At 40.3% G+C, this 26,881-nt stretch overlaps 6 protein-coding genes across 9 annotated transcripts; 4 read left to right on the forward strand and 2 right to left on the reverse strand.

Moving 5' to 3' along the window:
- The first annotated feature begins 834 nt into the window (after positions 1–834).
- On the forward strand, positions 835–3,756 carry LOC140758954 (UDP-glucose 6-dehydrogenase 4-like). Of its 2 annotated transcripts, XM_073095375.1 has the most exons (3): positions 835–997; positions 1,301–1,524; positions 2,056–3,756. In XM_073095375.1, the coding sequence occupies exon 3, from the start codon at positions 2,067–2,069 to the stop codon at positions 3,507–3,509; it is 1,443 nt and encodes a 480-aa protein (XP_072951476.1). In that variant the 5' UTR covers positions 835–997; positions 1,301–1,524; positions 2,056–2,066; the 3' UTR covers positions 3,510–3,756. The 2 variants fall into 2 exon arrangements, with proteins under 2 accessions (XP_072951476.1, XP_072951475.1); XM_073095374.1 differs by lacking the exon at positions 1,301–1,524 and having other exon boundaries at positions 837–997.
- Positions 3,757–6,026: 2,270 nt separating this feature from the next.
- On the forward strand, positions 6,027–8,655 carry LOC140759049 (uncharacterized). 2 transcript variants are annotated; one of them, XM_073095512.1, is made up of 3 exons: positions 6,027–7,920; positions 8,068–8,137; positions 8,233–8,655. In XM_073095512.1, exon 1 carries the CDS (start codon positions 6,321–6,323, stop codon positions 7,848–7,850), a length of 1,530 nt encoding a protein of 509 aa, XP_072951613.1. In that variant the 5' UTR covers positions 6,027–6,320; the 3' UTR covers positions 7,851–7,920; positions 8,068–8,137; positions 8,233–8,655. The 2 variants fall into 2 exon arrangements, with proteins under 2 accessions (XP_072951613.1, XP_072951612.1); XM_073095511.1 differs by lacking the exon at positions 8,233–8,655 and having other exon boundaries at positions 8,068–8,148.
- Positions 8,656–9,164: 509 nt separating this feature from the next.
- Positions 9,165–13,546, forward strand: LOC140759126 (uncharacterized). The gene is made up of 3 exons (XM_073095602.1): positions 9,165–10,570; positions 11,720–11,896; positions 12,722–13,546. Exons 1-3 carry the CDS (start codon positions 10,271–10,273, stop codon positions 13,202–13,204), a joined length of 960 nt encoding a protein of 319 aa, XP_072951703.1. The 5' UTR covers positions 9,165–10,270; the 3' UTR covers positions 13,205–13,546.
- An 887-nt stretch (positions 13,547–14,433) lies between these two features.
- Positions 14,434–18,083, reverse strand: LOC140759494 (probable WRKY transcription factor 57). The gene is made up of 4 exons (XM_073096075.1): positions 17,647–18,083; positions 16,221–16,364; positions 15,491–15,886; positions 14,434–14,906 (listed from the first exon to the last, which is right to left on the reverse strand). Exons 1-3 carry the CDS (start codon positions 17,946–17,948, stop codon positions 15,505–15,507), a joined length of 828 nt encoding a protein of 275 aa, XP_072952176.1. The 5' UTR covers positions 17,949–18,083; the 3' UTR covers positions 14,434–14,906; positions 15,491–15,504.
- A 2,093-nt stretch (positions 18,084–20,176) lies between these two features.
- LOC140759214 (probable inactive purple acid phosphatase 2) lies at positions 20,177–23,861 on the reverse strand. Its single transcript, XM_073095712.1, has 2 exons — positions 23,121–23,861; positions 20,177–21,806 (listed from the first exon to the last, which is right to left on the reverse strand). The coding sequence occupies exons 1-2, from the start codon at positions 23,811–23,813 to the stop codon at positions 20,565–20,567; spliced, it is 1,935 nt and encodes a 644-aa protein (XP_072951813.1). The 5' UTR covers positions 23,814–23,861; the 3' UTR covers positions 20,177–20,564.
- A 525-nt stretch (positions 23,862–24,386) lies between these two features.
- On the forward strand, positions 24,387–26,488 carry LOC140759470 (uncharacterized). 2 transcript variants are annotated; one of them, XM_073096045.1, is made up of 5 exons: positions 24,387–24,631; positions 24,742–24,815; positions 24,916–24,995; positions 25,687–25,838; positions 26,196–26,488. In XM_073096045.1, the coding sequence occupies exons 1-5, from the start codon at positions 24,484–24,486 to the stop codon at positions 26,270–26,272; spliced, it is 531 nt and encodes a 176-aa protein (XP_072952146.1). In that variant the 5' UTR covers positions 24,387–24,483; the 3' UTR covers positions 26,273–26,488. The 2 variants fall into 2 exon arrangements, with proteins under 2 accessions (XP_072952146.1, XP_072952147.1); XM_073096046.1 differs by having other exon boundaries at positions 24,397–24,631; positions 26,202–26,488.
- Positions 26,489–26,881: the final 393 nt, after the last annotated feature.

The raw sequence follows: 26,881 nt of genomic DNA on the forward strand, positions 1-26,881 counted from the left end.
GAATAGCTGTAAGGAAAACGATAAAAAAAGAAGAAGTATCCTTTTCTTTCCAAGTAACCGCACTACTCGTGTTCTCCTTTTTCGCGATAAAGAAAGGTTTCTCTTTTCTAATATTTCTTCTAGAATTCTACTTTTCTTGGATATTATCCTGCGGTGATCTATCTTTACTTGTCCGCCATTTCTTATTTGTCATTTTGAGTAAATTTCGATTTAGATTCGTGGGTTGATTAGATTCGTTTCGCTTCTATCTCACTCAAAGCGGTCGCCTTTCGTAATCTTTTCGATGTTGTCTTTCCCGGCTTCTTAAGATTCCTTCCATTACGTGTAACCGAAATGGTAAAAGAAATCCTAATCGGTGGTGAAAGATGGTCTTTTGAAAGCGCGTCGTTTGGTTGGTATTTCTTACGACTAGTAATCTTATGCAGATGAGATGTTTGTGGTATTGCTTTTACATGGTCAAACAGTTGCTATTATGTGATGACTGTAATTCACTACTTTGTGTTGTTTGTTATAAAAGTTGCTTCTTGACTGTCGATTAGAATAATCCATAGACAGAGGTGTTGGGAATCTGAGAGCCAGCGTTTTTTTTTTTCCTTTTTACTTAACAAATTATTCCAATGTACCAAATATTGTGGGATTTAAGAATAAAGTATATGATAACCGGTAATTGTTTGATTAGGCCAGTATAACTGTTTAAGAATCGGATGGGTTGGTACTGGGTGGTCGTAGCCCATGGATTGCTTGGAAACGTGTTGATTAGTCCAGCTCAGCTTCTCAAATGGGACGTTTTATATTGCGGCTTTATGAAAGAACTAGGAAGGGGTGGGTAGATCTCGCGTGGGTTTTGGGTATTTAAGGAGGAGGAAGTCGCCTTCTCTTGTATACCAGGAAATTTTCTTCCCTACTCTCCTCTTCTGCCACTTCTAAAAGGTCTCTTTTTGGGCCCGTTTGGTTCGCAGTACTCCACTTGGGAATTGGATCGGTGGTGTTGTCGGAGGTAAAACTTTGTTGATCATCTTCTTAATACCTCTTATGATGAGATCTGGTTTCTGTTTGTGTTCTGGCTTCTGTCTTTGTTGTTTATTTCTTTGTTCCAGGTTATAAGATATTGTTTTCTCTAATTTTCTTGCATTATGCCTTCGAAAATTGTGATCTTTTGCATTCTTTTCCTCGTTTGCCCGTGATCTATGTTCTAGAGGTTTTCTTAGTTTGAGATCTGATGAATCTGCCTCCTTTCATTAGCCCTTACCCTTCAGATCTAGATTGTATTTGTGTTAAATGTGGGCACAAACCTGTGTAGGTGCGTAGTTCTTGCAGATCTTTATGTGGATCTGAGTGGTATACCTGTTTGACTGTTTCTGCTGCGAGGTATGCTAGACAACTTTTTAACTTCTCCTTGGTGGATGATATCACAAGACCTTTTGAGATGATAATCACTGGATACCAGAGATTCCTAGAATTTTCATTTCATTTGGCGATCACATGACATTAGCAATATCTGAGTCCCTGAGTTGTATGTCCTTGGTAATTCCCTTCTTACCTTCCTAAGATCTTGTGTAGACGCATGTCTAAAGTAGACTTTTCTTGTTTAGTTTGTGAAATTCACAATGGCTAAATCCTCCTCTTATTATAATCGAGTCGCTTTGTTTTGCAATCCATGTAGTCAACCTGTTAGTTTGCTAAATGCCTTTTTCAATCAGATATATAGGTTGAATTTAAGTTATTTGCTGCCCTTTTTTTTTTCCTCTGTTGTACTGGAATCAATTATCTAAAATTCTATTGATATAATGCAAATGTAGAGATAGTTGTGAAGAGTGTGTATACAGATGACCCATTGATTCTGCTCTTAATGTTAGCAGAAACCAACCTCGTATTCTTTAATGCTAGAATTTTTGTTTCTTTTTTTTTTTTTTTGAATCAGGACTACTTTCTTATTTATTTCATTTCTAAGCATGTCATGTCTTTTTAATTTTTTCTGATATGGTAATTTGAATCGTCTTAGAATTAGTTGTTCTGCGCTGTATCTCTTAATTTTTTTGATAAATTAACTTTCAGGTCAGCAAACAATGGTGAAGATTTGCTGCATTGGAGCTGGCTATGTTGGGGGCCCAACAATGGCCGTGATTGCCCTTAAATGCCCTTCAATTGAGGTTGTCGTTGTCGATATTTCCACTGCTCGCATTGCAGCATGGAACAGCGATCAGCTTCCGATTTATGAACCAGGCCTAGATGATGTGGTCAAGAAGTGCAAGGGAAGGAACCTCTTCTTTAGCACCGATGTTGAGAAACATGTTTCCGAAGCCGACATTATCTTTGTCTCCGTGAATACTCCTACCAAAACTCGTGGCCTTGGAGCAGGCAAGGCTGCTGATCTTACCTACTGGGAAAGTGCTGCTCGGATGATTGCTGATGTCTCTAAGTCCGACAAGATAGTTGTCGAGAAATCAACTGTCCCTGTCAAGACTGCTGAGGCCATTGAGAAGATCTTAACTCACAACAGTAAAGGCATCAACTACCAGATCCTCTCAAACCCCGAGTTCCTTGCTGAGGGTACGGCAATCGAGGACCTGTTCAAGCCTGACCGGGTACTCATCGGTGGTCGGGAGACTCCAGAGGGCCAGAAAGCTGTCAAGGCATTGAAAGATGTTTACGCCCATTGGGTTCCAGAGGATCGCATTTTAACAACCAATTTGTGGTCTGCAGAGCTATCCAAGCTTGCAGCCAATGCTTTCTTGGCACAAAGGATCTCTTCTGTTAATGCTATCTCTGCACTTTGTGAGGCCACTGGAGCTAATGTTTCTGAGGTTGCCTACGCTGTGGGAAAGGACTCGAGGATCGGACCAAAGTTCTTGAATGCCAGTGTTGGATTTGGAGGATCCTGCTTTCAGAAAGACATCCTTAATCTGGTTTACATCTGTGAGTGCAATGGTCTCCCTGAGGTCGCAAACTACTGGAAGCAGGTCATCAAGATCAATGACTATCAGAAGAGCCGGTTCGTGAACCGGGTTGTGTCCTCGATGTTCAACACTGTGTCTGGGAAGAAGATTGCTGTGCTGGGATTTGCTTTCAAAAAGGATACTGGGGACACGAGGGAAACTCCTGCAATTGATGTCTGCAAGGGTCTCTTGGGGGACAAGGCCACAATAAGCATCTATGATCCACAGGTGACTGAGGACCAGATACAACGTGACCTTGCCATGAACAAATTTGACTGGGACCACCCAATTCACCTTCAACCAATGAGCCCGTCTGCGGTGAAGCAGGTGAGTGTGACATGGGATGCGTATGAGGCCACCAAGGGAGCTCATGGGGTCTGCATCTTGACAGAGTGGGACGAATTCAAGGAACTGGACTTTGAGAAGATTTATGAGAACATGCAGAAGCCCGCCTTTGTATTTGACGGCCGCAATGTGGTGGATCCTGTGAAACTGAGGGAGATCGGGTTCATCGTGTACTCAATTGGCAAGCCGCTTGACCAATGGCTCAAGGATATGCCTGCAGTTGCTTAATGGAGGCTCTTCAGCTGCAATGTCTTCGGACTAAAGAGCTCTGTTAGTGTCAGATGAGTTTGACCATTCTTTACAGTTATTTCTGGACGGAGATTTGGTTTGTTTTATGGTTTATTGTACTGCCTTGCAGTTAGACATCACTTGATGCAGTTTTGTATCATTTGGGGTCTGTAGTACTAATATCTACTCTCTTCCTGTTGGAAACTTGAGATATTTTATTAAAATTCCTTTCTGGTTCTTGATATTATTATTTGGACTTCCTCAATTCAGAGTATTTATCTATTATACAGCGTTATTGACGCAAGATATTATACTATATTAGGATCCTATGTATGATATGGAACACAATCCAAAATTTCGAGATCAATCACTTATAACAGCAGAAGCAGCAGCATAGAATAATTCAAGTTATTTATAAGTTGGAAATATAGGGAACTAATTTTTAAACTTCTTTTCATTTTCCTCTATCCTGTATTACAAACATGGATGTGCAGCAGAGGGCACATGAGCACAGCCGACAAAAGAGAGTATACGTAATCTGAGACATCCCGAAACCGATTTAGCGTCTGATCATTATATGCCATAGTCATACTAGGGTGGTCTCCGGCGATGGCCGGCGTGATTGGTGGCTGTCATCAGACATGCAGGCATGTAGTCAGTCTATCAGCCAAGAAGCTCAGAAAGTCATGTGGTGACATCAAGTAGCAGCAGTTTGCAGAGTGGAAACAGAATAAGAAACAAAGATTCTTGATTCATCGAACCCAGAAAATATATATATTGTAGGATATGATTATAAATAAGGGTTGCTTAAATACTTTGAATTGGTTATGAGTTCTTAGTTGTGTAATCCCTTTCAGCCCTGCAACTCCATTGGCTTTGAAATCTGAACGTTTTAATGGTCAATTTCCTCGTTGGCAGGCTAAAAGGTTGGTTGGCAGCCCACCAAGGTCAACAAATCATACAGTGTCAAGCCACATATTAAATGCCAAGATCCTTTCTCGAGTTCATAATAATGTTTAAGACATAAACAAGTGCAATTGGGTAATCAGCTATCTATTGAGATACAAATTAAAAAAGGAGGATGCATAATTTATTTATTTGTGATGAAAAGCCCATACGCTGATGCTTTCATTAATACCAATTACATTATACGAGCTTAATATATTGAGGAAATGAGCCCAAATAGCTTACATGATCTGGATAGGAATGACCAATTTTAATTTTATTTAGATTAGATCTTGAAGCAGCCTAGCTACAAAAGCCCTGTAAAAAATTAAAAACAAAACACAACAACAAGAAAAGAAACAAGTGGCTGCCACCAAAAAGGATAAGGGCAGCGAGGTTAATGCAAGTGAAGTGAGAGTAGATTGGAAATGGAGGAGGTGAAAGGAGGCAATCTTGACCACTAGCAGCAGCAGCAGATAGCAACAAGCAAGCAGTGGCAAACGATGACAAATGAAGTGAGGGAATGAAACAGAGATGGAGTAAGGGGGCAAGTCGAACGGCGGCAGGTGGACTACGACAACAGGGAGGTGGGTAAGGCCGATGATGAACATCCATAGGTGAGCGGCAAAGAAAAACTAGGTGTGGAGAGAGAGAGAGAGAGAGAGAGAGAGATTGAAGCTAGAAGACAACGACAAACATGCGGAGGGTGGTGAATAGACGAGGGCAGAGAGAAACTATAAAGAAAAACAAGAGAGGAGGAAGTCTCTTCCTCCCTAATTAGTGACTCAGGCTAATCTTTACTTTTCTTCTCTATTATCTCCTAGTATTATAAATCAAGATTTTCAACTAAGTATAACATAGGGTAAAAGATTCTTTCGTATTAAGTTTATTTTTATTTTTCTCTAATTTCTACATGTTAGTGGGGATTTTTATATCCCTCACAAAGGCTTGGTGACATCACCTGATGAAATTGATGAAGCCCCGTGTCTTTGTGGAACTCCCTCCCCCTGTCCCCACATCCATCATCCATCAGAAGGATCCTTCAATCGGACGGCTCAGATTATCCTATGAATTTCTAAATTTGACCCCACATCTGACATTTAAACAACCACCCAAGATTAATATTTTCACTTAACAACAACGAGGAAGGGGAAAAAAGAAGTTTAGATTAGAGTCGAGTTCCGTTACCGGCGACTCCTATACGAAGCACCAAACACCGAATTCGACCAATTTAAATCCCGACACGTGCACTAGATACAAATCCAAGAAGCTTTAGCTAGTCATCCAAAACAAAGAGGAGGAGGACAAAGGAAGGTAGTTTTGGCGGAGTCGTCGCACCACCTAGAGATCTCCAGTAATTCTACGTGGAGGTATAATTGACGTCTGATCAGATAGCGTAGGATCCTCGGTTGAGTACACGTGCTGTTTATTCATCTCTCGTTCTCTCCTCTCTTTTTTTTTTTTCTATTTTATTTTTACTTTGCTTCCATGCATGGGTTTCTCCTCCAATCCATCGCCCAAAAGTGACCCTAATAAAACAACACAAGAGAGAAAAGAACCGTCTCTCTCTCTCTCTCTCTCTCTCTCTCTCTAAAAGAGAAGCTGACCCATTTCATTCAAGAAGAGTAGATTTCCAACACTCCCCAAGAGAGAGGAGAGTGGAGGGCAACAGAGAGCAGCGTCGGAATCCAGTGGTCCGGATCTTGTTCTTCCCAAAGAATCCAATAAAATCCCATCTGGGTATCTCTCAGATGGTTTCAAAGAGCAATAATTCAAAAGTTCTGAGGAAATCTTTGATAGCCATTTGAGTTCTTTCGTTGGCTCTCTATTCCTGTTCTCCAATTTCGGCACCGTCCCCTGTTTCAGATGGAAGGAGAGAGGATTCAGAAGCACAGATGCAAGTACTGCAGGAAGAGCTTCCCTTCAGGAAGGTCGTTGGGTGGGCACATGAGGTCTCACATCCACAAGGCGACCTCTTCTTTGGACGCCGACGAGATGCCGCAGAGTAGCCGGAGCTTGGTTGGGTCAAATGGTGGTTATGGGCTCAGGGAGAACCCCAAGAAGACATGGAGGCTGTCGGATTCCGGTGCGGAGTCTTCTCTGCGAGGTGAGATGCAGTGCGGGGAGTGCGGTAAGGAGTTATTTTCTTGGAAAGCTCTTTTTGCGCATATGAGTTGCCATTCTGAGAAGCCTAGCCATTGTTCAATGGAGGAAGGGGAGCAAGAACAGCAGCAAGAAGAGCAGGAGTGTTCTTTGAGCATTGGTGGTCACAAGATGAGTTTTTGGAGCCATTCAGATGATGAAGTGGTCACAGTAAAGGTGCCGAGGAAGAGAAAGAGATCGAGGAGGGCGGCGCCGATCCCGGCATCCTCTTTTCCGGCGACCGAGATCGACAAAGAGGCAGAGGAAGGAGCCATTAGCCTTCTGATGCTGTCAAGAGATGTAGATCACTGGGATGGATTTTATTCTGTTCAGGAATCCTCTGATAAGAATTCTGTGGTTTTGGAGGATAGGAGGGTCGGTGAAAGGGATGGCGATTTGGTTTCTGATGCAAGTGAAATGGCGAAGGCAAAGAGGCTCGAATTGGAGAGGAAGGGATCTCAATTGAGTGTTTCGGGAAGTGGGTATCGGAGAGATGCGTTCAAGAAGGTGGAATCTGATGCTTCTGATGATGGCCTAGTTGGAGGTAATGAGTTCAAGAAGCCAAACTCCTTTGAGGACTGTGAGAAAGATCTGAATTGTGATGTTACTGGATTCGGGGTCAGAAAGAGATCAAGTGGAATCGAATTCGAAGTTGGGAAGCATTCTCCAAGTAAAAGGAAAAGATCCAAGACTCTGGATGCTGAATTGGGAAAAGATTATGTCAATGGCCATTGTCTTGATGCTTCTGATGGTGCTTTTGATAAGGTCATGGAGGAAAGAAGCAAATTCAAATGCGCAACCTGCAACAAGACCTTCCACTCCTACCAAGCTCTCGGTGGCCACCGAGCAAGCCACAAGAGGTTCAAGAGCTGCCTTGCTTCGGCCACGACCGACGGTAGCGGGAACAGCATGGATACTGATGCTTCCATTGACCAGAATGCAATAAAAGGAAGCTATGGATCACTGAAGAAGGTCAAAGGCCATGAGTGCCTCACTTGTGGCAAGATTTTCTCATCACGCCAGGCTTTGGGAGGCCACAAGAAGTCTCACATTGCTTCAAGTTCCAATGGAGAAGCCACCGTGATTCAGCATCAGTTGGTCGAGATGCCGCCTGACTTGCTGGATCTCAATTTTCCAGCTGCCACAGTTGCAGATTCTGTTAGTACTAATGGGAATTCTGAACTGAAATCATGGTGCGCCACAACCGCGAGCAACCTTCAGCATGAGACACTAGTTGGTGTGATCTCAAATTGACGAGGGTGGAGGATTGTACAGTGAATAATAAGTTCCTGTTACATTCATTCTTTTGATTTCACCAACTGAGGTAAGAATTTTCTGTATGAGCTGAATGAGTTATTGATGAAGCTCAGTGAGAAGAACAGTTTAGCTTACTGATTTTGATTTGGTCTTGTTATCTTCTCATGTTTTTCTTCTTCTTCTTCTTCTTCTGATAAATACTGATTGGATTTAGTTAGGAAGCCTTTTCTGCTCTCTTTTGCATTCTGATACAGTGTCCAGAGAAATGGTAAAAGAACAATCAGGTGCTTCTCCAGCTCTTTTAGTTTGCTGGTCAGTGAGAATTTTTATTTGTCTCACAATGTTGTTTTTTAACAATGCCTCTTCTCTTTCTATGAAGATGTCAATGGCGAAACTTTGTAGTCCTAACTCAACCCAGTTGCCATTATCTTGAGTTCATCTTAAAGAGAAGTGTGAAGTTCAGAAGTCAGCTCCAGTTAGGAAGAAAGGCTTGGCTTTTCTCTGACCTTGTGCTAAAATTGTGAATTATGGGGAGTTTTCTATGAAGTAGAGCAGAATGAAAGCATCCCAACCGAGCAATTAAGGGAGCAAAACAATAGCTGACCTGGGATTAGAAGATTCATATCTGGGCCAGAAATGATTTGGGTGTTCAGATCTTACAACCTCTGTCTACCATTTTAATAGTAGTAAGAGGACATGTGATCTCTAAGTTGGTTGTCGTTCACTTGGCCACGGAAACACATGACAACCCCCACCTCCCCTACTTATATCTTGGTGTCCTTATTCTTTCCCTGCTTAGCCAAGTAGTAGAATACATCACACACACACACTTATATATATATATATATATATATATATATTGCAATGGTTTAAATGCTCCTCATGCACATCTCTTCCCCCTCCTGTATCCAGCCCATCACACTTGTGAGTCCATGTCCTTTTCTTCCTTCTTTTTCTTGGACTTAGCATTGGGAAGCATGACGCTTAATTACAGGACTTCCCCACTCCCCCCCTCACATTCACAACCTGTCAGAATCCATATCTTATCTTAATACACAGACATGACATGGTAAGTAACATTTACAAAGTTGTCACTTATTTGGCAAAATGAGCTTGCAAAATATTACTCAAATTTGTAGCTAAGTTGACTGAGATTTGAGTTTAATTGCTGGCTAAAGCAACAAATCGACTTGGATCTTTGCTGGATCCAATCCAGAGTAGGTTATAGTTCATACCTTAGCTTGATCTTAATTAATAGAGAGCTCAATGCTAGGTATGTAATGGTGGTCACGAGAGTCGATTAATATTGACCTTAATTGGCCTAGGTGGTCCATGGTGACAGGATCTGTAGATAGACTGAAGTCAATTTTTACAGAGTAGCTCAACATTCATCAATAATATTTTACAAGAAGAAAAAAGAAACAGGCTCACTGGTCTCCAAACCTACCTTTGCTAGGGTTTAGCTACAGATCTTCTTCACTCTTATAGATTATCTCTCTTGCCACGGGTAATCTCCTCCCCTTCCTTTCCCTAGTTTGAGTTACTAACGGGAGGCCAACCCCTTCTTGTCCCTCGCTTCTTTCATGCCGCTTGTTTCACCTTCCTCCTCATCTCTTCTTTTATTTGTCGACACTGACATCATTGCCCTCATCACTCTTCCACTCTGATGGTCTCTTATTATTCTCCACTCTCATTTCTTATCTAGTACACTAATTCCTCCTCTGACTCCCTTGTCCTTGTTATCTTCGACCCCTCATCCCTTCTCTCTCTTGTTGCCTCGATAGATTTTGGCCCCTCCCCCACCTCCCATCTAATGTTCACCTTTTGTCATGCTTTCGAACACTTGTTGTGACCTTGCTTTTTCTGCAACTCCGACTCCGTCAGCTATAATCTTATATCGTCAAGCTCACATTTCCTTTATGTTTAAACGCTTGGATTTTTTTTCATACAATTGCTAGTGAAGGTCCTGCTATGAAAGTAATTGATTTCTCAATTCTTTTCGTTATCATATCTCTTTTTATTTGTGTGTGTTATCTTTAATAATATTTCTATTTTGTTAGTTAGAAATTCTTTATAGCATTCGAATTTCAAAGAGTTATGTTTTTTTTATGTGACAAAGCACAACAAAGCTACAAATTAACTTAAGATCTTTTGTGATTGTGTATGTAAAGGGATTGTAATTAAACGTGAGACTTGTATTAAAAGATCATTATTGCCGTATTATCTAATTGTCTTCAACAAATAAAATAAAAATTTGTGCCCACGAGCTTTCCTTAATAAAATATATTTTACGAAACAAAAATCTGTTAATTTTTAAGTCCAAAAAGAAAAGGGGGGAAAAAAGAATATTAATTAGTATGGTTAGCGAATTTGTAATGGGATAGTTGACATCATCTTCCCCTTCGCCGTGCGCCGAGATGGAATACACCGCGCATCACCAGGTCTACGCTGCGCCGGCGGCGCACCAGACCTCCTCCTTCTCCTACTTCTCGAACCCTAACCCTAACCCTAACCCTACTCCTAACCCCAGTCCCATTCCCGTCTATGCCAACCCGGTACCCCCCTCCGATGCCGCCGCTGCCCAGTACGCCGCCGCCTACTCATATCCTCCGGCTCCGCCGGCGCCGGCCGGAGTTGCCGTCGCCTCGTATAACTATGGTCCGGCAGGAGGGGACTCGGTGCCGCAATATGCTGTGGTTCCCATCACCTATCAACCCGTAAGTGATCTCTCTTCTCTATGCCCTAATCTTATGTCGATGTTGGCATGTGAGTTATAATTTCTTCTATCATTTATTATAGAAATACTATGCGCGTTTTGATTTTTTTTTCCTTTCCCCATTTTGTGCTCGGATGATTTAGATATTTGGTGTTAGTAGGCCTGCACTTGTCGGATGCTGATGAGGAATGTGGTTGGTATCTTTTTTTTTATTTGTTATGTTTAGTTAAAGCATTTGTCAATTTGATCTGCTAGCATGATAACATCGATGAACAGATCCACCCATTGATGCTATTGTACCAAAATATGAATGTGGCATTGTGGCATGACTTACCAGCTTACATGCTAGCTATCACTTATCAACTAAGATTTCCTTTTTCGGTGTAATTGATGACTGGAAATGGTTTTTGGTCATTTACTATTGAGTCAAAACAGCTTAATGGAATTAATAGGTTATTTCTATACATTCTATCAAGTTCAAGTCATCTTATTGGATTTTGTCATTAATGATCTAGCCACATTATTCATGGCCTCATTTCATTTCGTACTATATATGCAATCACAGAAAACTCTATATTGGGTTCAGCTCTCTTATAGAACTCGAGGGTATTACTTGGTGTAGTTGTAAGGTTTAGCCCTCGCATCCAAGAGATTATGTAGTGTAAGTCTTTAAAACAATCTCTTTTTAAAAAGTGTAAGGTTGTGCTCATCTTCCCTCCCAGACCCCAAGCCAAAGCTTTGACACAGCGACACCCCTTTATCACTTATAAATGCCTGATATACTATGTAAGTATGTATGCTTATATCACTTTAGTACATAAAGAAGTTGAAAACTTTCTCTGTTTTAGTCTTAAGAGATATTATGTATGCTTATATCACTTACATATGATTTGAAGGTAAGTGTGTTGTGGAATTATTTATTGGAAACACATCTTCCCCATTTGTGTGTGTCTATTCGTGTTGCTTACTATAAAATGTTTCTTGAGAAATAGAAATTCTTTCCTCTTTGTCTGCGTTGGTGGGACTGTCAGCAGAAAATGCACACACAAAAAACACACAAGTGCAGACATTGATCTGTATGGATGAATATTTTTTTTAACTATAAATGTAGAAATTGACTTCTTCATTTTTTCTTTTCCCTGTCCTGTAGATGACGAGTAATACTGTGCCCAAGACAAACTCCTTGGTGTTGGAAGCAAAAACACAGAAGCTTATTCAAGGAGGTGCTGCAGCTTGCTCTATAAGAGTGTGCTCCATATGCAATGTCGTTTGCAATGGTGAGAAGGTGTTTGCTTCTCATCTGACCAGTGAGAAGCATTTGATGAAGGTAGAACAGATAAATGAATATTATGCTTGACCAGATATTATGTTATGTTGTTTTATGTGTCTGATCTTAAGAGATTCATGCAAAAGTAGAGGCTATATATTGCAGCAGTATGCTAGCATATGCTGATTCTAGGAAATAATATGCCATTTTGATAGTCTTATTTAGCAGCCAAAAAGGTGAAACTTGTTACTAATTTTGTCTTGTTTTGCTGCTTGTTCTTTGATTGGAGTGTGCACTAAATTTTGCTGTAAGTGCTCGACTACAGCTTAGATGTGTTGAAATGCTAATTACCAACGTGATGTTAATATGTTATAAAATTTATATGTGAGTATATCATATCTTGTAAACCTTTACTTGAGATGGAGTGCGATGTATATGGTTTCCTGTTACAGTTGTTATTATCCTTATTTGTAGATTAGAACAATAGGAGATCCGTGGAATGTTAAAAATTTGGATTGCCTTCATTGGCTTTCCACTTTAAAGGATTAATAATTTATCATCTGTAAGGAAGACATTATGTTTTGAAAAGCTAACTGAAGATGAGTATCCTGGCATTCTGGCAAGGGTTCCAGGATATCATTGTAGGGTAATGGGTATAGACTGCAGGAGTATACTTTATGTTGGAATGCTGATGACAGCTTGTAATGAAGAAAGTTGCATCATTATGAATATATTTCTGAAAATGGTAATTCCAGAAATTGCATTTTCAGTGATGTTGTTGCACTAATCATTCAGTTTTTGTTTTTCTTTTATCAGAGTCAAATTCTCCCATGATTATTGAATCTTTTACTGTCAAAATCAATCTCACCATCTCTTATTTTTCAGGCTTTAGGAAGACAGCCAGCATCTAAAGGTGGTTTGAAGAAGGGCTTGTCGAGAGTACCAAATTTCATTCAATCTGTTTACTGTGAGGTCTGTAAGCTTAATTGTAACAGTCAGGATGCCCTTAACAACCACAAGTTTGGTAAGAAGCACCAGAGAAACTTGCAGAAGCTTCAAGAGTCTATGATGCCTAGCTCCTCTAATGCTGTTGTGGGCTTCGTGGCTAGTGCTATGAAGGATGCTTCAGCTGCCAATAAAGGAAAAGCTGCAATTGAGCAAATGAAGAGAAAGGCTAAATGTGCATCCGATGAAGATTTGGAGACTAAAAAGCGGAAGGTTTTGGAAGGAGGGGCTGCTGCTTCAGCAGTTAGAGTGTGCTCACTTTGCAATATTGTTTGCAACAGCCAAAAGGTCTTTGAGTTTCATATTGCAGGGCAGAAACATATTGCTGTGGTAAAGAAACAACAGGAGACGAATGTTACCTAATTCGGATGCAATTGTAAATAGGACTTTTGTTGGTACATTTTTGTAGGCATTTCTGCATGATTCCTCTTGTTTAAATTGTCGGGTAAACAAATTAAGACCTATGGTGTTGCTACGTGACATGCTCCAATTTGGTATAGGAGTAAAAGTCTGACTAATGCCATCAGAGTTGTAAATCAAGTAGCTCTTGTTTGGAAAAATGTGCTTGCGGTGCATTTTTTACTTAGACGTTCAGTGAAGTATTCAATTGAGCATGATAAGAATGACAATTCCGAGGACACACAATAAGTTAAACATTGTTATAGATTTGTCTGCAAGTCTTCTATGGCCACTCATTCTTGTCTGTGGATTTGACCATCTTTGTACTTTTATGTATCCAATTTCTATTTTAGTTTTGAGTTACTATTTATGTGGCTCTTGTTAAGTAAGTATGTGCATTGAGTTTTGACCAAGAGATTGTAGAGAATCCTTCGAGTGTGTTTCCATTGCTAGGCATTTTTTTGAAACAGATTTATCCACTAACTTGGAGGAAATGTGGCCGGTTGTTACAAACTGGTAGAAGACTCGGTGGTTGATATCTCCCTTTTAATGGAATATTTAATCAGAGTGGTTGGGATGCAAAGCTACTCAACATTAATTGAAGTTTGAGTCTTTTTATGTTATGGGATTCGTGCACAGCATTGAATCTTCTACGCGATGATAAAGTTGTGAAATCTTTAGAGTTCAACTCCTTTTCTATTTTTTTTCCTAACATGATGTATTAGAGGTATGTAACATACAAATAATGCCCAGATGTCTTTTGCTGTTTCTCATAAACCATCTTTCCCTGAACATCCTCTTAATACTCTTGCATCATCAAGCTCTCATTTGATGTTTTATTTAATCTGCATCTCTCTTAGAGATCCATTTTGTTCTTCCCCCTAAGGTGATAATTTGGAGGCATTCCAATTTAATTATTCCCCAAAGTTTGATTGGGTCGCTAAAAGAAAGAGCAGCATGCCTGCATCCGTGAGCCACGTCTCGCTTTAGGAAACGAATCCCGAGGCAGTATTCAATCAATACTATCATCACTCCACGCGAATCTACTATTGAGTCTCTCAAGGCATGCAGAACTTCATCCCCCAAAAAGAAACCAAACCAAAAAAGAAAAAGGCATGCAGAAGCTTTGATTTGGATGTAGAAATCTATGCCTCCTAATCCAAAAAACAAAAATAAAAATAAAAGATCGCATGGGAACGAAAGAAATCTTCAGAATAAAATGACAATGCTCATCAGTTTTACTCCGCACTTGAAAGAGTGTGGTTATAAGACTAATACTCTTTATGCATAAAATATCTTAGTCAATCATTTATATATACATATGTATGAAAAAAAAAAAAAAAAACTTAAGAATATACTACTCCATACAAACAGATTAGTACAAAAATAAGCAGACTACATAAAGATCATTATCCAAGATGAATAAAGAGAAGAAGAGAGGAGGAAAACGAAAACAAAAAAAGGGAAACTGCACGCCGGCGACTATGTGGCATCAAAAACTGCCAACCTTGGGAGTCCAAACGCGCGAGTAAATAAAATTCCTACTCAAAATTTAATATTAGTCTTGTGGATCTACATGCAGGTTCTGTGTACGTATAGACAGCACCAGACCTAAATAATCAAAACTTCTTCCACAGGCGAGATTTATCTAATACTCCAAAACAACCTGCAAGATTTTGCAACAATCGAATAGGGTAATAATAGAGTAGTTGATCATTTAGTTTTCATGAAAAGTATACTGCGAATGGTGCAAGGACCTGCATGCAGATATGAAACTCCACAGTAGTGGAAATTAAAGGGCGGAAAATAAGGAAAGAAAAAGGATGGTGATTATTAACTTCCTCTTAAAGATAGATGTCAGCAACTACCAAAACAATGACTTTTATTATCAGTGCATCAAGAGAGAAAGACACGCTATCATTCAAAACTGCATTATAGCCATAAATGTTATTATCGTGCACCCTTCTTGATTCTCCACCCCTCCCAATGCATGAATGTTTTCAAGTTTCAACAGCGGAAAGTACCTTTTTGGTCTACAATGTTAGGTACTTCCTAAAACAAATCCTGTGCGGCACCTTTTAGTTTCTGTACCTATGATGAGTTGCACCAAATATGCTCCAAAAATTTAATCATGCTTGAACTTTAATCAGTTTATTTTAACGATATATATCATGGATGCATAAAACGGTAAATTCTATATAAGGGAAAATTAAGAAGACTAAGAATATAGAGTAGTGAGTAAAGTAGCACCTTAATTATTATGCTCATCCTTTTCTTACTCCAGGAGGTACCATATCACCCAACAACCCCTCGTCCACAAAAACAGATGAACTGCTTCCTGGCATGAAGAGCTGGCGATCTCCATGCGACGGTCGCAGTACATGTCCAGCGGCGGCATCCCCCTGAGGAGGGTTGTGGAGGAACGACTGCATTAACGATGGATGAGGCAACTGCGGCACCGTCGACATTGCTAGATGCTCTGCGAAGGTAGCTGCATTGTGAACATGAGCGCTGCTGCGTGGGAAGGACACGGTGTGGTGGCAGTGTTGGCCTTCGTAGGTCGTGATCACAATCGATGGATCCTCCGATGAGCGCTCCACTCGCTTCTTCACCATGCATTTGCTGTTCGTGCACCGGTAGTAGCTTCTGCAAATTACATATATATATATATATATATATATCATGTCGAAAATTATTGGCATAATTATGTCGCATGGTAAGAAATAAAGTTCTAGCTGATATTTAAGAACATAAAGTAGTGATCTAATATGTTCACTAGCGCTGTAACCAACAATTAGACTTCAATTAATTAGGTCAGCTTTTGTCTAGTGAGGCAGGGACACATCATAACTTTGATACTTGAAGAGAACATTACAAGTTGTAATTTACCCTAAGAGAATTCTTATACGAGAATATATTAACAGTGAATTTGAAGTAATAATCAGGATAAAGATAATAATAAGAATAATAAACTAGATACCTGGGGAAGGGGCTATTTTTCACAGCTTTCTGCCCATATTTTCTCCATCTATAACCATCTTCGAGATGATCGATGTCGCTCTTGGTCATGAACGCAAATCTCGGTTGCCGGGCACGCTTCTGTCCCTTCTTAACCCCTTTATTCCTACGGCAAAAGTGGTAGAATGTTTCAAGCTTGATGATATATATATATATATATATTTGCAATTGAACAAATACAATATGGATAAGCTTCAATTTGCACATCTTGCTAGTTTTGAAGGTCAATATCAGCAGCAGAAAGGAATATGTTGTGTTTCACTAAGAAACAAACACAGAATATAGTAAAGCATAATAGCAACTGCAAAGAGGACTAACTACATAATGTAGAAGTAATATGAGACATAGGTTTAAGAGAGCATATAGTGCAATTAATGCGAACCAAATAATGTCTCCTTAATTTATCAATAAAAGCTAGAAGCTGTTCCTGACGACCACCAAGCGTTTAGAAGGTAAAGCAGCTAAGTGAAACAAATTGCAACTAATTACAAATTAGTAAAACAAATTGCAAATAAATGCTAATAAAGCGTGTTAAGTGGAGTTCATAAATCTTGAGCAGATATTCTGGTGTCACAATAAAATCAGGATTGGAAACATTAAAAAAAAAATGAAAGGATTGAATTCCTTATTGCTAACTTAGTGTTTCATATTACCCACAAATGATGGAATGAAGTTTTAAGTAAAAATTTAGAAGTCAATCTAATTAAAAGGAGAAAAAAAAAACAACTAACCCTTTAGCTCTAGATTGCAAAGATGAAATGAAGTACATAAAATTAAGAGATACTCACTTCAACATCGAAGCAAAAAATTTCATCCGAGAGATAATTTAAATACTGTTAACATCATCATAAACGCACCAAATATCGCTCATCACAAGATGAGAAAAGAAAATGTATTCCTCCCATAACTTCTTATATCAATCATATAAGAATCAATTCAAAACTTTGTGCGGTGCATGAATCCGTGCACTTATGGAATCATACCCAAGGATTTTATTCGTCCTTCCAATAATACTTTCTATAAAAAATTCCACTGTAACAACCACGTAAGAACTTAGTCCACTTCTAATTAATTAAGTAATAGAATCTATAAGTCATGCATCGGCGGAGTAGGAAATTAATAATGAAAAATAAAATATAGCCAAGAAGCAAAAACCGCGTATGCATTGAAAGATAAAACGCGGAATTCCCGCCGCGACGAAGACTACGTTCACATCCGAACCGCATATAAACTTTTACGAGATTGCCCCTGCGTATTATTACGAATTTGCCACTGGCGGAGCTCGGAGGAGTTGTAGCTTCTTTCCCAATCCAAGCCATTCTCCCCCGCCCCCAAAAAAAACTATCATATTTTCACGAATTTGCCACCGATTGGGAGCTACTACTCACTCTATCTCGGCCGGCTTCGCTTCCGCCTCCGGCGGAGGTTCCTCGCTCGAGCTCGACGACGCAGGCTCGCCGGATCTCGCCGACATCGCCGGCGCTTCGGATCCGATCTCCCGAGGAGGAGGCATCGACGCCGATCTCGACGACTCCGGCAGATCCAACGGCGGGAAGAAGCCGGAATCCAAAGGTATGCTCCATCCGAACTCGCTTAGTATGCTGGATTCCCGATCGCCGCTGCCGATGAGCTCATCGAACGCCGAGATCTCGGAAGCATAGTGGCTCTTCCATGTCGTCTTATCCTCCATCTACCCAAAAATAGAATAAGGTCGGATAAGTAAGTGGATAGGTAGCATAAGGTATGATGAGCTCTATTCTCTTCTCTCCTCTCCTCCTCTCTTTTTCTTTAGCTCTCTCTTACTACAAAAAAAACAACAGCGGTGTTCTTTTCTTCTTCCTTTTTTTTTTTTAATTTTAAATCTCTCGATTTTAATTTTAATATTTCTCGGTGTTTGGAGTAGACGCGTCGAGGCTTTTGGAACTTTCCTTCCTCTCGCTTTCTCGACTACAATTCTAAATTACGGAAAGAGAAAAAGGACGCATTTTTTAATTATTTCTTCGGGAAATAAAAAATTGCATGTAGCACCCTGAATCATAGTCAATTTGCAAAAAAAGAGGGCCTGCTGCCCAGTTACCCGAGTCATTCTAATTTCAATATTATAGAAGTACAGGGTTTAAACCGCGAAATCTCATAATCTGGTAATAAGTGAGGGAGCCAACTCGGTCGTCAAACCATTAGCGACAGTACGGATACGATCTCGACGCATTTCCCCTAAGCTTAATTAATTAGAGGTGAGGGATTAAATAGCAGTGGTGGGGCGGTGTAGTACGGCGGTGTTATTGTAGGGATTATTTTAACTAACTAATCGAGTAATTAAGTGTCGATGGTAAGATTTGGGAGTGCGATTTGGTCATTAGGGGGGGGGGGGGGGGGGGGGGGATGGGGGTGTGTGTATGGGGCCCAGCACGAATCTTTTGAAACCTAACTTGGCCCGTAAGGAAGCCTGTCGTTATCAGCGGAATTTATTGGTGGAGTCGACGGCACAAAGGGTGATCCGGTGTGCGAGGCAGCACACTGGATCCTCCATTGATTGGAAGATTAATTGATGAGGGGGGGGGGGGGGGGGGGGGGGGGATTTGATTGACTGGTACCATTAAGTGGAGCCATCTGTCGTTTGATCTTTCTTCCTACAATTGGCAATGACGTAAGAGAGATTAAATGAGGGCGATTAAAAAATAAAAGAAGAAAAAGTAAATAAACTCACTTGGGTAAGAAAGAATTTTTAGTTGGAGATTAGTGTGAACATAGAGTGACACAAGTCAACAGCTCATGAGTTTGGAAGCTACAAAGCTTTCATGCTTTCCAAGTCAGTTAACCACTTTTTAGCTTAATAGCGTGGGGAGTCTAGTTAAAGTATTAAACTGGACCACCCAATTTGGTCATGGACACTGCACTTTTTTTAATTTTAAAAATAAAAAAATAAAACTTTGATGAGGGGGAATTAATAATTTGATCAAACCCTGACAAAGAATTCATCAATTTGATGAATTGGAGAGGATTGGAAGGTTGTGGGCATTGAATTAGTTGGATGTGATTAGAGTTGACCAGTCACTTGATTCAGGGCTAGTGTTACTGTTTGTTTTCATGGCCTAAAGACTCCAAATATAAATAAGGGTTTGATTCTCCTACTGTTGGCGATCAACAACATTGGTTCCCGTGATTTCCTCCTTCCCTTGCGGGGTGGGCCTCATTTTCTTGTTAGGCCTGGGCATGACATGACTGCTACTCGTCGCCAAGTAGCTTCGTACTCGTATTATTGTGATAGTCGTGACGATGATAGGTAATAATGTAACTATCATATGAGAGAAGAGCTACAAGTACTTGGTTTTAAGTTATGGATGCTAGTCATCTACGTGGGTCTCATGAGTAGGCCTTCTTGCTTGGCTTGTTCTTGTTAAGAAGCAAGCGATGCTGCACCACCACCACCATTCACTCTTTTGCCACAAGGAGACTTCTTTTCAGCTCATGTCTCTTTTATGCAGTGCTGTTATTGCTACTGCGTGATGGTGGCCTTTGTTGATGAGGAAACGGCCGTAAATAGTAGTAGTAGTAGTAATCAAGCATCACTGTAGCAATCATAGCTCAAAAGCACTCTTGCTTCTTAGTGAATACCTTACATTGTTCGTAAATGTTTTGAAGGTTCTCAATCATTCCATAGACTGCATTTCTTGCTTTGATCAAAATCAAAGAATTTCTACAATAAGAGTATATACATATAACCAAAGAGTATACACACATAACGTCCAAAAAGATTTAAACCTGCTCATTTAATTCTAAAATTCTTTTTTAAAAAAATTGTCACTGTCTGAATGATCAATATGGACAACTAATCTGCCAATTTATTTCTGCAAAAGGAAGATAGGAAGGTCAATGGATGCAGTTTGCTGTTTAAAATGCAGATTTCCAATGACTCACTTTTAAACAGAGTGCAATTAGCGCGATTGCACCAAAACCATCATAATGATTTATGTCCATGTTAAAGCACAATATTTTACATCTCACTGCAAAATACTATATGGTAATCCCAGCTGAAGAAAAATGGACTGCACAAGAAATTTACATGGATTATACAATAAATCACATATAGCGAGAGTCTTCATAATGTTTTGACAGATGAAAGGGAAGAACCAGGAAGGGCTTTCAATAGATGAGTGTTGCACTAGGCAAGCTTGAGGTATGATCCACAAATCTCATGCCTGATCGAATCATCAGAATGATTATAATTTGATGCTATTAGGACCAGGATAGATTAGAATTGAACCCTTTGAACTTGTCTGGATGTGCTGCTGCTAATGCATAGTGTTTATATTTCCTCATTCTTCACAGGAGCCCATGTAGGACGCTGTGCAGGTTCTCTTCTACAACGTGTTATGAAACCAAGAGCGTAACCAAGTAAGGCTGTAAACACCAGAATGCTTGCACCTTTCACATACCAAGAGATTGTAGGCTCAACAGCCACCTTAACATCACTGTCACTCAAAACTTGGCCAGAGAATATTTCAACCATGTCATGTATTTGCCCATCATGATTTCCAATATAGGTAAGCGTTAGTTTCTCCCTTGTAGCAACAAGTTTTGTGTAACCAAATTCACTCCCTCGGTACATAGACCTTTCAGGTTGAGGGTAGATAGGCATGTCTCGGTGGTCAGACCTTGGCTCCCAGGTTGCCTGCCAATCTTGGCCTGCCATTCCAATCACCACATGCACAGGGGCACCTCCGGATTTGAAGCTTGAGGACACATCGACACAGCTGAAATTTTTCATAGGGCAGAACCTCTCGTACCTATGAACATGACCCCATAGTGCAAGGGTTACATTATTCTGCACAAAAAGTGGTTCCAAATACTCGAGCATTCTTTCTGTCAGTGGAGCATCCCTTTCTCCATTGCATGTCATGTACATTGGGCGGTGGCCCTGCACAACAATGAAAGGTGTTCTGTTTCTATCAACTTGCTCGAGATCAGATTTTATGAAGTTGTACTGGTCAGTGCCAGGAAGGAAGTTGGTTTCAGTTGATATGTACAGGAAATGTACAACACCGACATCAAAGGAATAATAGAGATTCAGAGTGTTTGGAGCTCCTGTTCCTGTGGGTAGAGAAGAGTTCCCAGGCATTTTGAAGCGGAGGCTGTATGGAACTCCACATTCACCACCACCATCCTTTCCGTAGACACCATAAGACCATCCAGGTCTCCAAGGTTGTGATGGCCAGTCATACTCATGGTTTCCTATGCAAACATGGTATGGTACACTAGAAGCAATTAGTTCTATCTGACTGAAGAATTCATCCCATATCCATGCAAATCCCCTGGCATAGCTGATGTCCCCAATATGGGAAACAAATGCAGGCTTATCCCCAAGGGCTTCAATGTCACGGAGAATCCACTTTACAGTTGACTTGCTCTCCTCTTGTGTGCGGTAGAAGGTTGAATATGGAACATAGGTACCCATATCACCAAACAAAAATGCGATTGTCTCATTGGAGTCACTGTCACGTGATATAAAGCTGCGGATGTCACTCCAACCTCCCGAATCACTGCCAACCTGTCAGAAAGAATAATGCAGCATGCTAAGTCTTCAAGACACAGGATAGATACACATTAAGTATAGGACAACAGCTATTTTCACCAGCATGAAGTTCACTAGGCTAAGTAACAGCATAGAGATCATCAGGCTGCTAAGCTCTCAAGAAAAGAAAGAGTCGTTATTCTATTTTGAGAACAATAGGAACAAGAGGAAAAATATAATGACAAAAAGGAGCATGCATCCTAGGTATTAAAGTAAGTTTCCACTTGCTGGATACATGAACTTGAGCGAAAAACAGCGTGGAGTGAAGTCGATCAGAATAGCATGGTATACAATCATCATTGACTAGTATTAACAGATATGCCCTTTAAAATATTTAAATGTCTATTCCTATGCATCAACTAACATGGCTCATGAATTACGCGAGGTTCGTCTATCTTGTACGTAAGAGTCATCATAACACATCAAATAATAGAGTCCTAAATATTACTAGGTCTTCTGGACAATGTGAATTTCAAGCAAAAAGCAACAATGAAACAGGACCAAATTAATTGGTCCAGGAAAATTGCCCAATCCAGCATATATACCATAAGAATTTATTCTAAAAATGAGAAAGGCACATTAGTTTCAACTCTCTCAAAATAGCACCTAAAGAAAGTGCAGCAAATAGTTAATATATAACAAAATAGTCAGGTGAGTTCAAATGCAATGATAGATAATAGTGAGGCACTCAATGTCAATACAAAAGACCACTCAGAGTAAAAAGAGAAAAAGACAAAGATTAGCATCTTATTGTACACAGTCAAATCTTGCTCACTGGAATACCACTGATTAGATATTGATTACTGAAAACGAACCTAAAGAAATTATTTTTTGACATAGAGACGCATGGTGCAGAAAAGCAGAAGTACAATAACGTGTATGGGTGAATGGTGCACCCCATAAAAGTTTGTTAAGAACGAACAGCCATTTTAAGCAATGTACCCACCTGGGCATCGGTACTAGACCAGAGAGAGACTAAACAAGGATAAACTCTTCTTCTGCGAATTAAGCAAGGAAACCCAATACTAAAGAAGGGAGTACAATCCGATGACTCCGATTAGAATATCATAAAAGATATTTGAGTCTTCCTCCATGGATCGGACTATAATCAAACATTTTCACTACACTAAGCTGTTTATTGATACTAATGTTAAAACTTTTGAAAAAAATCCAGAGGAATTCATGCTTCAATGTCCTAAAAGAAGGGCAACTTTTAAAATCCTACAGGCTATAGCGAGATATCATCAAAATAAGCAATGCCAAACATCGCAGATGACAAATCCATCTCACCTTGTAATAGTACCTCCTCCCCTTCTCCAAATCATTCATCACGCCATCATGGATAAACCCTGGATCCCTCCACCCAATGCTGGCATTCGCGGGAAAATCGCACATATCCTTCCTCTCATACCTCCTCACCTCCGTCCCCACCGTCCGAACCAACCCATCCTTCTCCAATCCGTACCTCACGAAGCTATCCGCCCCATCCCCCGTCACGAACAGCACCCGCATCTCGCCCTCGTGATCCGTGAACGATAGATGGATCTGATCGGGCCCCGAACCCAGTTCGAACTCGACCTCCTCCGACACCGCGAGCTGGTGCTTGGTCCCCGGAAGCGGGTTGTGATCGTGGTCGTGGTGTCGGTAGTTGACCTCGTCGCGGGTCCACCGGAAGATCCGAAAGGCGTAATTGGAGCGGAGGTTGACAAGGTTGAGCTCGAAGGATCCGGATCCGGATTGCCAGCTCTGGGAGGAGTTGAGGAAGAGGTAGCCGATGAACTCGTCGTTGGGTGAGTTTGGGGGGGAGTAGATACCGAGCCAGTCGAGCTCGGAGGGGGAGGTAATCCCCGACCATTGGATCCGGACCGTGCGGTTGGATTTGGTTAGGGTTTTAGGGCTAACGGAGAGGGAGACTTGGGAGGAGAGGGAGAAGGAGAAGAGGGAAGCGAAGAAGAGGAGGAGAAGGATATTTGGGGTAGCCATGGGGAAGTAATTTTCGTGGTGGAGAGGGAAATTCCTTTTTCCCACTGGTGTGAAATTTGGTGGGTATAAATAGGTAGGGGTAAGAGGGGAAACGTGGTTTGATGGAGTCATTGTGGCCGCTGGATTGGAGCGTATTTGTTCTGATTTGATTGGATTGGTTGGTGTATGATAACGACCTTGCTTAAGGTGTAACCAAAGAGGACCGGAATAAAGTCATGCTGGACTCCGATTCCAACTGCAACGGCCAACAATACTCGACTCCGGATTCGAATCAGACTTAAACCGATCCGTTTTCACCCCTACTCGGTATTGGACTGATATATTTCTTAAACTTTTGGTTTTGCACCCACCATGTATTTCAGATTTATTATTTTTATATAGGTTTTTCTTACATATACACCCTTCTAAAAATCTTTTATTTACATATATGTCATTCTAACTCAAAATTCTTCTTGTCGAAGGGTATTTATGTAATAAAGCATTTAATTTATAAGGGTATATATATATATATGAAACTCTGAGGGGTATACCGACGAAAATATACTTGTGCGCAAAAGGGCTTGCCTGTCCTAGAACATGTTGTAGGCCCAACATAAGGAAAAGCCCAAATTAGTAAGTTTAAAGTCGGCTCCTTTCCGAGGGAGGGAGACAGGGGAGTGAAGACTGGAGAATGGAGATGGGTTCAGGAGGTGAGGCGAAGCGAGGTGCGGCGGCGGAGATGGAAGGGATCGCGTCGATCGGTTTGCTGCCTTGCGGCACCATATCCGGCCATTTCATCCGACTCCCCGATTCCGTCTGCTACGGTCTCCATGGAACCGGTACTGATACCCACTCTCCTCTTCTTCACCCACTTCCTGCTTTCCACTAATGGCGATTGAATCGATTCTTCTGTTTGTTATAAGTTTTTATTGTGCTTTTGTGAGGTAAGAATTATCTTGTGAGAGGGAATGCAGCAGAGGAGAAGATTACCGCTTGATAAAGCTCTCCATCATTGATTATTCTGTAAGACCTAGATAAAATTTTCGAGGTCTCTTCTTGTGTTTGAATTCTCCCTTTGTTCACTTTTTATTCTTATTAGATGGTATGTAATGGCATGTGACAGAGCAAGAAAGAGAAAGTTGTGGTGGTGGAGCGCAGAGGACATGATGCCGCTCGACTCCAAAATATTGATAATGCGCATGGGTAACTTTTCTCTTGCGGATGGATGCATTGCGACCATTACTACGATCAAATGTCTAGTTTTTATGGAACGTTTTCCTTTTACCTAAAATATCTAAGATTTATCCTTTGTGATACTGTGCATTGTGAATCTTCAGGCATAGCAAATCATTTACTTTTATGTAGTTTGGTATGATCAATTCCCAATTACAATCATGAATCCGATAATTAGTCCCTGATAATGGTGGGTGGTTGTCTTTTTCTTAAGTTTGTTAGGTGTACTTAGATAAAAGTTATAGTGTGGATAGTTCTTCTATAATTTTCAGGCTTGGCAAATCATTTTTCTTTCTTCAGTCTGTAACAAGGGTGCGGTAGGAGTGAATGGTGGATGGGTTTTGTGCTTTTTAGTTATGTATCATGTATGGCTCTTGCCTGTAGAGTTTTCATTCTTAGGTTCAGGAAATTGTACAATTTCTCTAACCAAATTGTGATATATTTGATCTGCCCTTGCTGTTCAAGGCACAAGCGTTTGCTACCATTGTGTAGCTCACGGTGATGATTCTAGCAATTTAAATAATAGACATATTAAATAGCTATACTTAATAGTGGTTTTTGACTATTCTTGAAGAGATTTCTGAATCGGCTCTCATTTCTTATACAGTTTTATCTTATTACTCAATATTTGTGTCACTAAGTTATCGCTCCTCAAATACAGGTGGGAAAAGGATGTCATTGGCATGATTGAAGAGAAGCATGGGAATCAACAGATTTCCATTTCTTTCGAGTGCGAAACACTGAAGGCAGAAAGTGCTGCTGAAGAGCACGTTAGGAAGTATATGCCCAACTTGTGTGGACTAGATGCTGTTGGTAAGCAGTGGAGATCACAATGTAGTGTATAATCTAGAAATTTGAATCTGTGCTATCATATCTATAGTAAAGAAAATGATAGAAAAATTAATAAACATGAGCATCTAGAATTCGTTGAGGCACACTTCTTGTTTCTAGCCCCTCTTCAAAATAGAGAAGGTATCATGCAATCTTTCCTTCATCTCAGTTGTTTGCCAAAGGAAACTTGAACACCCTAGCTGTGCAGATGCCTCAACCCCTCTATAATAGCCATTTTGCCCGTGCCGATGACCAATATTAGACAAGTATACAGAATTAGAAATTTACATATGCATGCAAAAGTTTTGGTTGTCTATTACTTACTTATCTATGTTCTAGTTGCAGTAAATATTGGCCGGATGAGTATTTCTGGCATCTGCTTTGGAGAGGAGGATGAGTTCAATGGGAGAGATTAAGTATCACGTCAACAAATAGTTTTCTTATGACATGTACAGTCTAAGCAATTTATCTTTACTTGCACAAAGCCTCCATCTTTTATAGGTATGGAAGTCTTGGGAGGTTTTTTTTAAACACTTTTAAGAGAAGTGAGAACTTAAACAATGCTTCTCGTTTGTTCGATCTATTCTTTATCATGTAAATGCTCGTTAAGTAACTATTCTTATTCTGTTTTGCTGGCTACCACGTATATTTATGATTGATTATAAAGTTTATTGATTTCATAAATCAATGATCCAATTATGCTTCAATCATGTCATGGTTTTACTTTTCAATGCAATCTACTATACCTGAATCGACATCCACAGACATATAGAATGCAAATTTTCATAGGGATATCTTCAACTCGAGCCATAATGAACTTTCACTCTCCACCAAAGAAATTTCCCAAATCTAATAAAATTGGGAATAATAATAATACTCATCATTGTCTAAAGTTGATATTAATTTATAGTTTGATATATAAACTATCGTCCCATGTGTTAAACTATAGTTGTCAAAAGTTAATCCCCAGGATGTCATCTAAAAACCAAGTTAATGAGAAATTTATGAGGATTATATTAGTGAGA

The sequence above is a fragment of the Typha angustifolia genome, chromosome 4, assembly GCF_048772165.1.
Source record: "Typha angustifolia cultivar Huaian chromosome 4, ASM4877216v1, whole genome shotgun sequence".
NCBI classification, from domain to species: Eukaryota; Viridiplantae; Streptophyta; class Magnoliopsida; order Poales; family Typhaceae; genus Typha; species Typha angustifolia.

Coding starts and splice junctions, on each gene's coding strand:
- LOC140758954 (XM_073095375.1), top strand. CDS start 2,067: ATGGTGAAGATTTGCTGCATTGGAGCTGGCTATGTTGGGGGCCCAACA.
- LOC140759049 (XM_073095512.1), top strand. CDS start 6,321: ATGGAAGGAGAGAGGATTCAGAAGCACAGATGCAAGTACTGCAGGAAG.
- LOC140759126 (XM_073095602.1), top strand. CDS start 10,271: ATGGAATACACCGCGCATCACCAGGTCTACGCTGCGCCGGCGGCGCAC. Junction 10,571..11,719: donor TTCCCATCACCTATCAACCC/GTAAGTGATCTC, acceptor CCTGTCCTGTAG/ATGACGAGTAATACTGTGCC. Junction 11,897..12,721: donor GTGAGAAGCATTTGATGAAG/GTAGAACAGATA, acceptor CTTATTTTTCAG/GCTTTAGGAAGACAGCCAGC.
- LOC140759494 (XM_073096075.1), bottom strand. CDS start 17,948: ATGGAGGATAAGACGACATGGAAGAGCCACTATGCTTCCGAGATCTCG. Junction 16,365..17,646: donor GCGAAGCCGGCCGAGATAGA/GTGAGTAGTAGC, acceptor CTTTTGCCGTAG/GAATAAAGGGGTTAAGAAGG. Junction 15,887..16,220: donor AAAAATAGCCCCTTCCCCAG/GTATCTAGTTTA, acceptor TGTAATTTGCAG/AAGCTACTACCGGTGCACGA.
- LOC140759214 (XM_073095712.1), bottom strand. CDS start 23,813: ATGGCTACCCCAAATATCCTTCTCCTCCTCTTCTTCGCTTCCCTCTTC. Junction 21,807..23,120: donor GGAGGAGGTACTATTACAAG/GTGAGATGGATT, acceptor TCTTTCTGACAG/GTTGGCAGTGATTCGGGAGG.
- LOC140759470 (XM_073096045.1), top strand. CDS start 24,484: ATGGAGATGGGTTCAGGAGGTGAGGCGAAGCGAGGTGCGGCGGCGGAG. Junction 24,996..25,686: donor AATATTGATAATGCGCATGG/GTAACTTTTCTC, acceptor CCTCAAATACAG/GTGGGAAAAGGATGTCATTG. Junction 25,839..26,195: donor GTGTGGACTAGATGCTGTTG/GTAAGCAGTGGA, acceptor TCTATGTTCTAG/TTGCAGTAAATATTGGCCGG.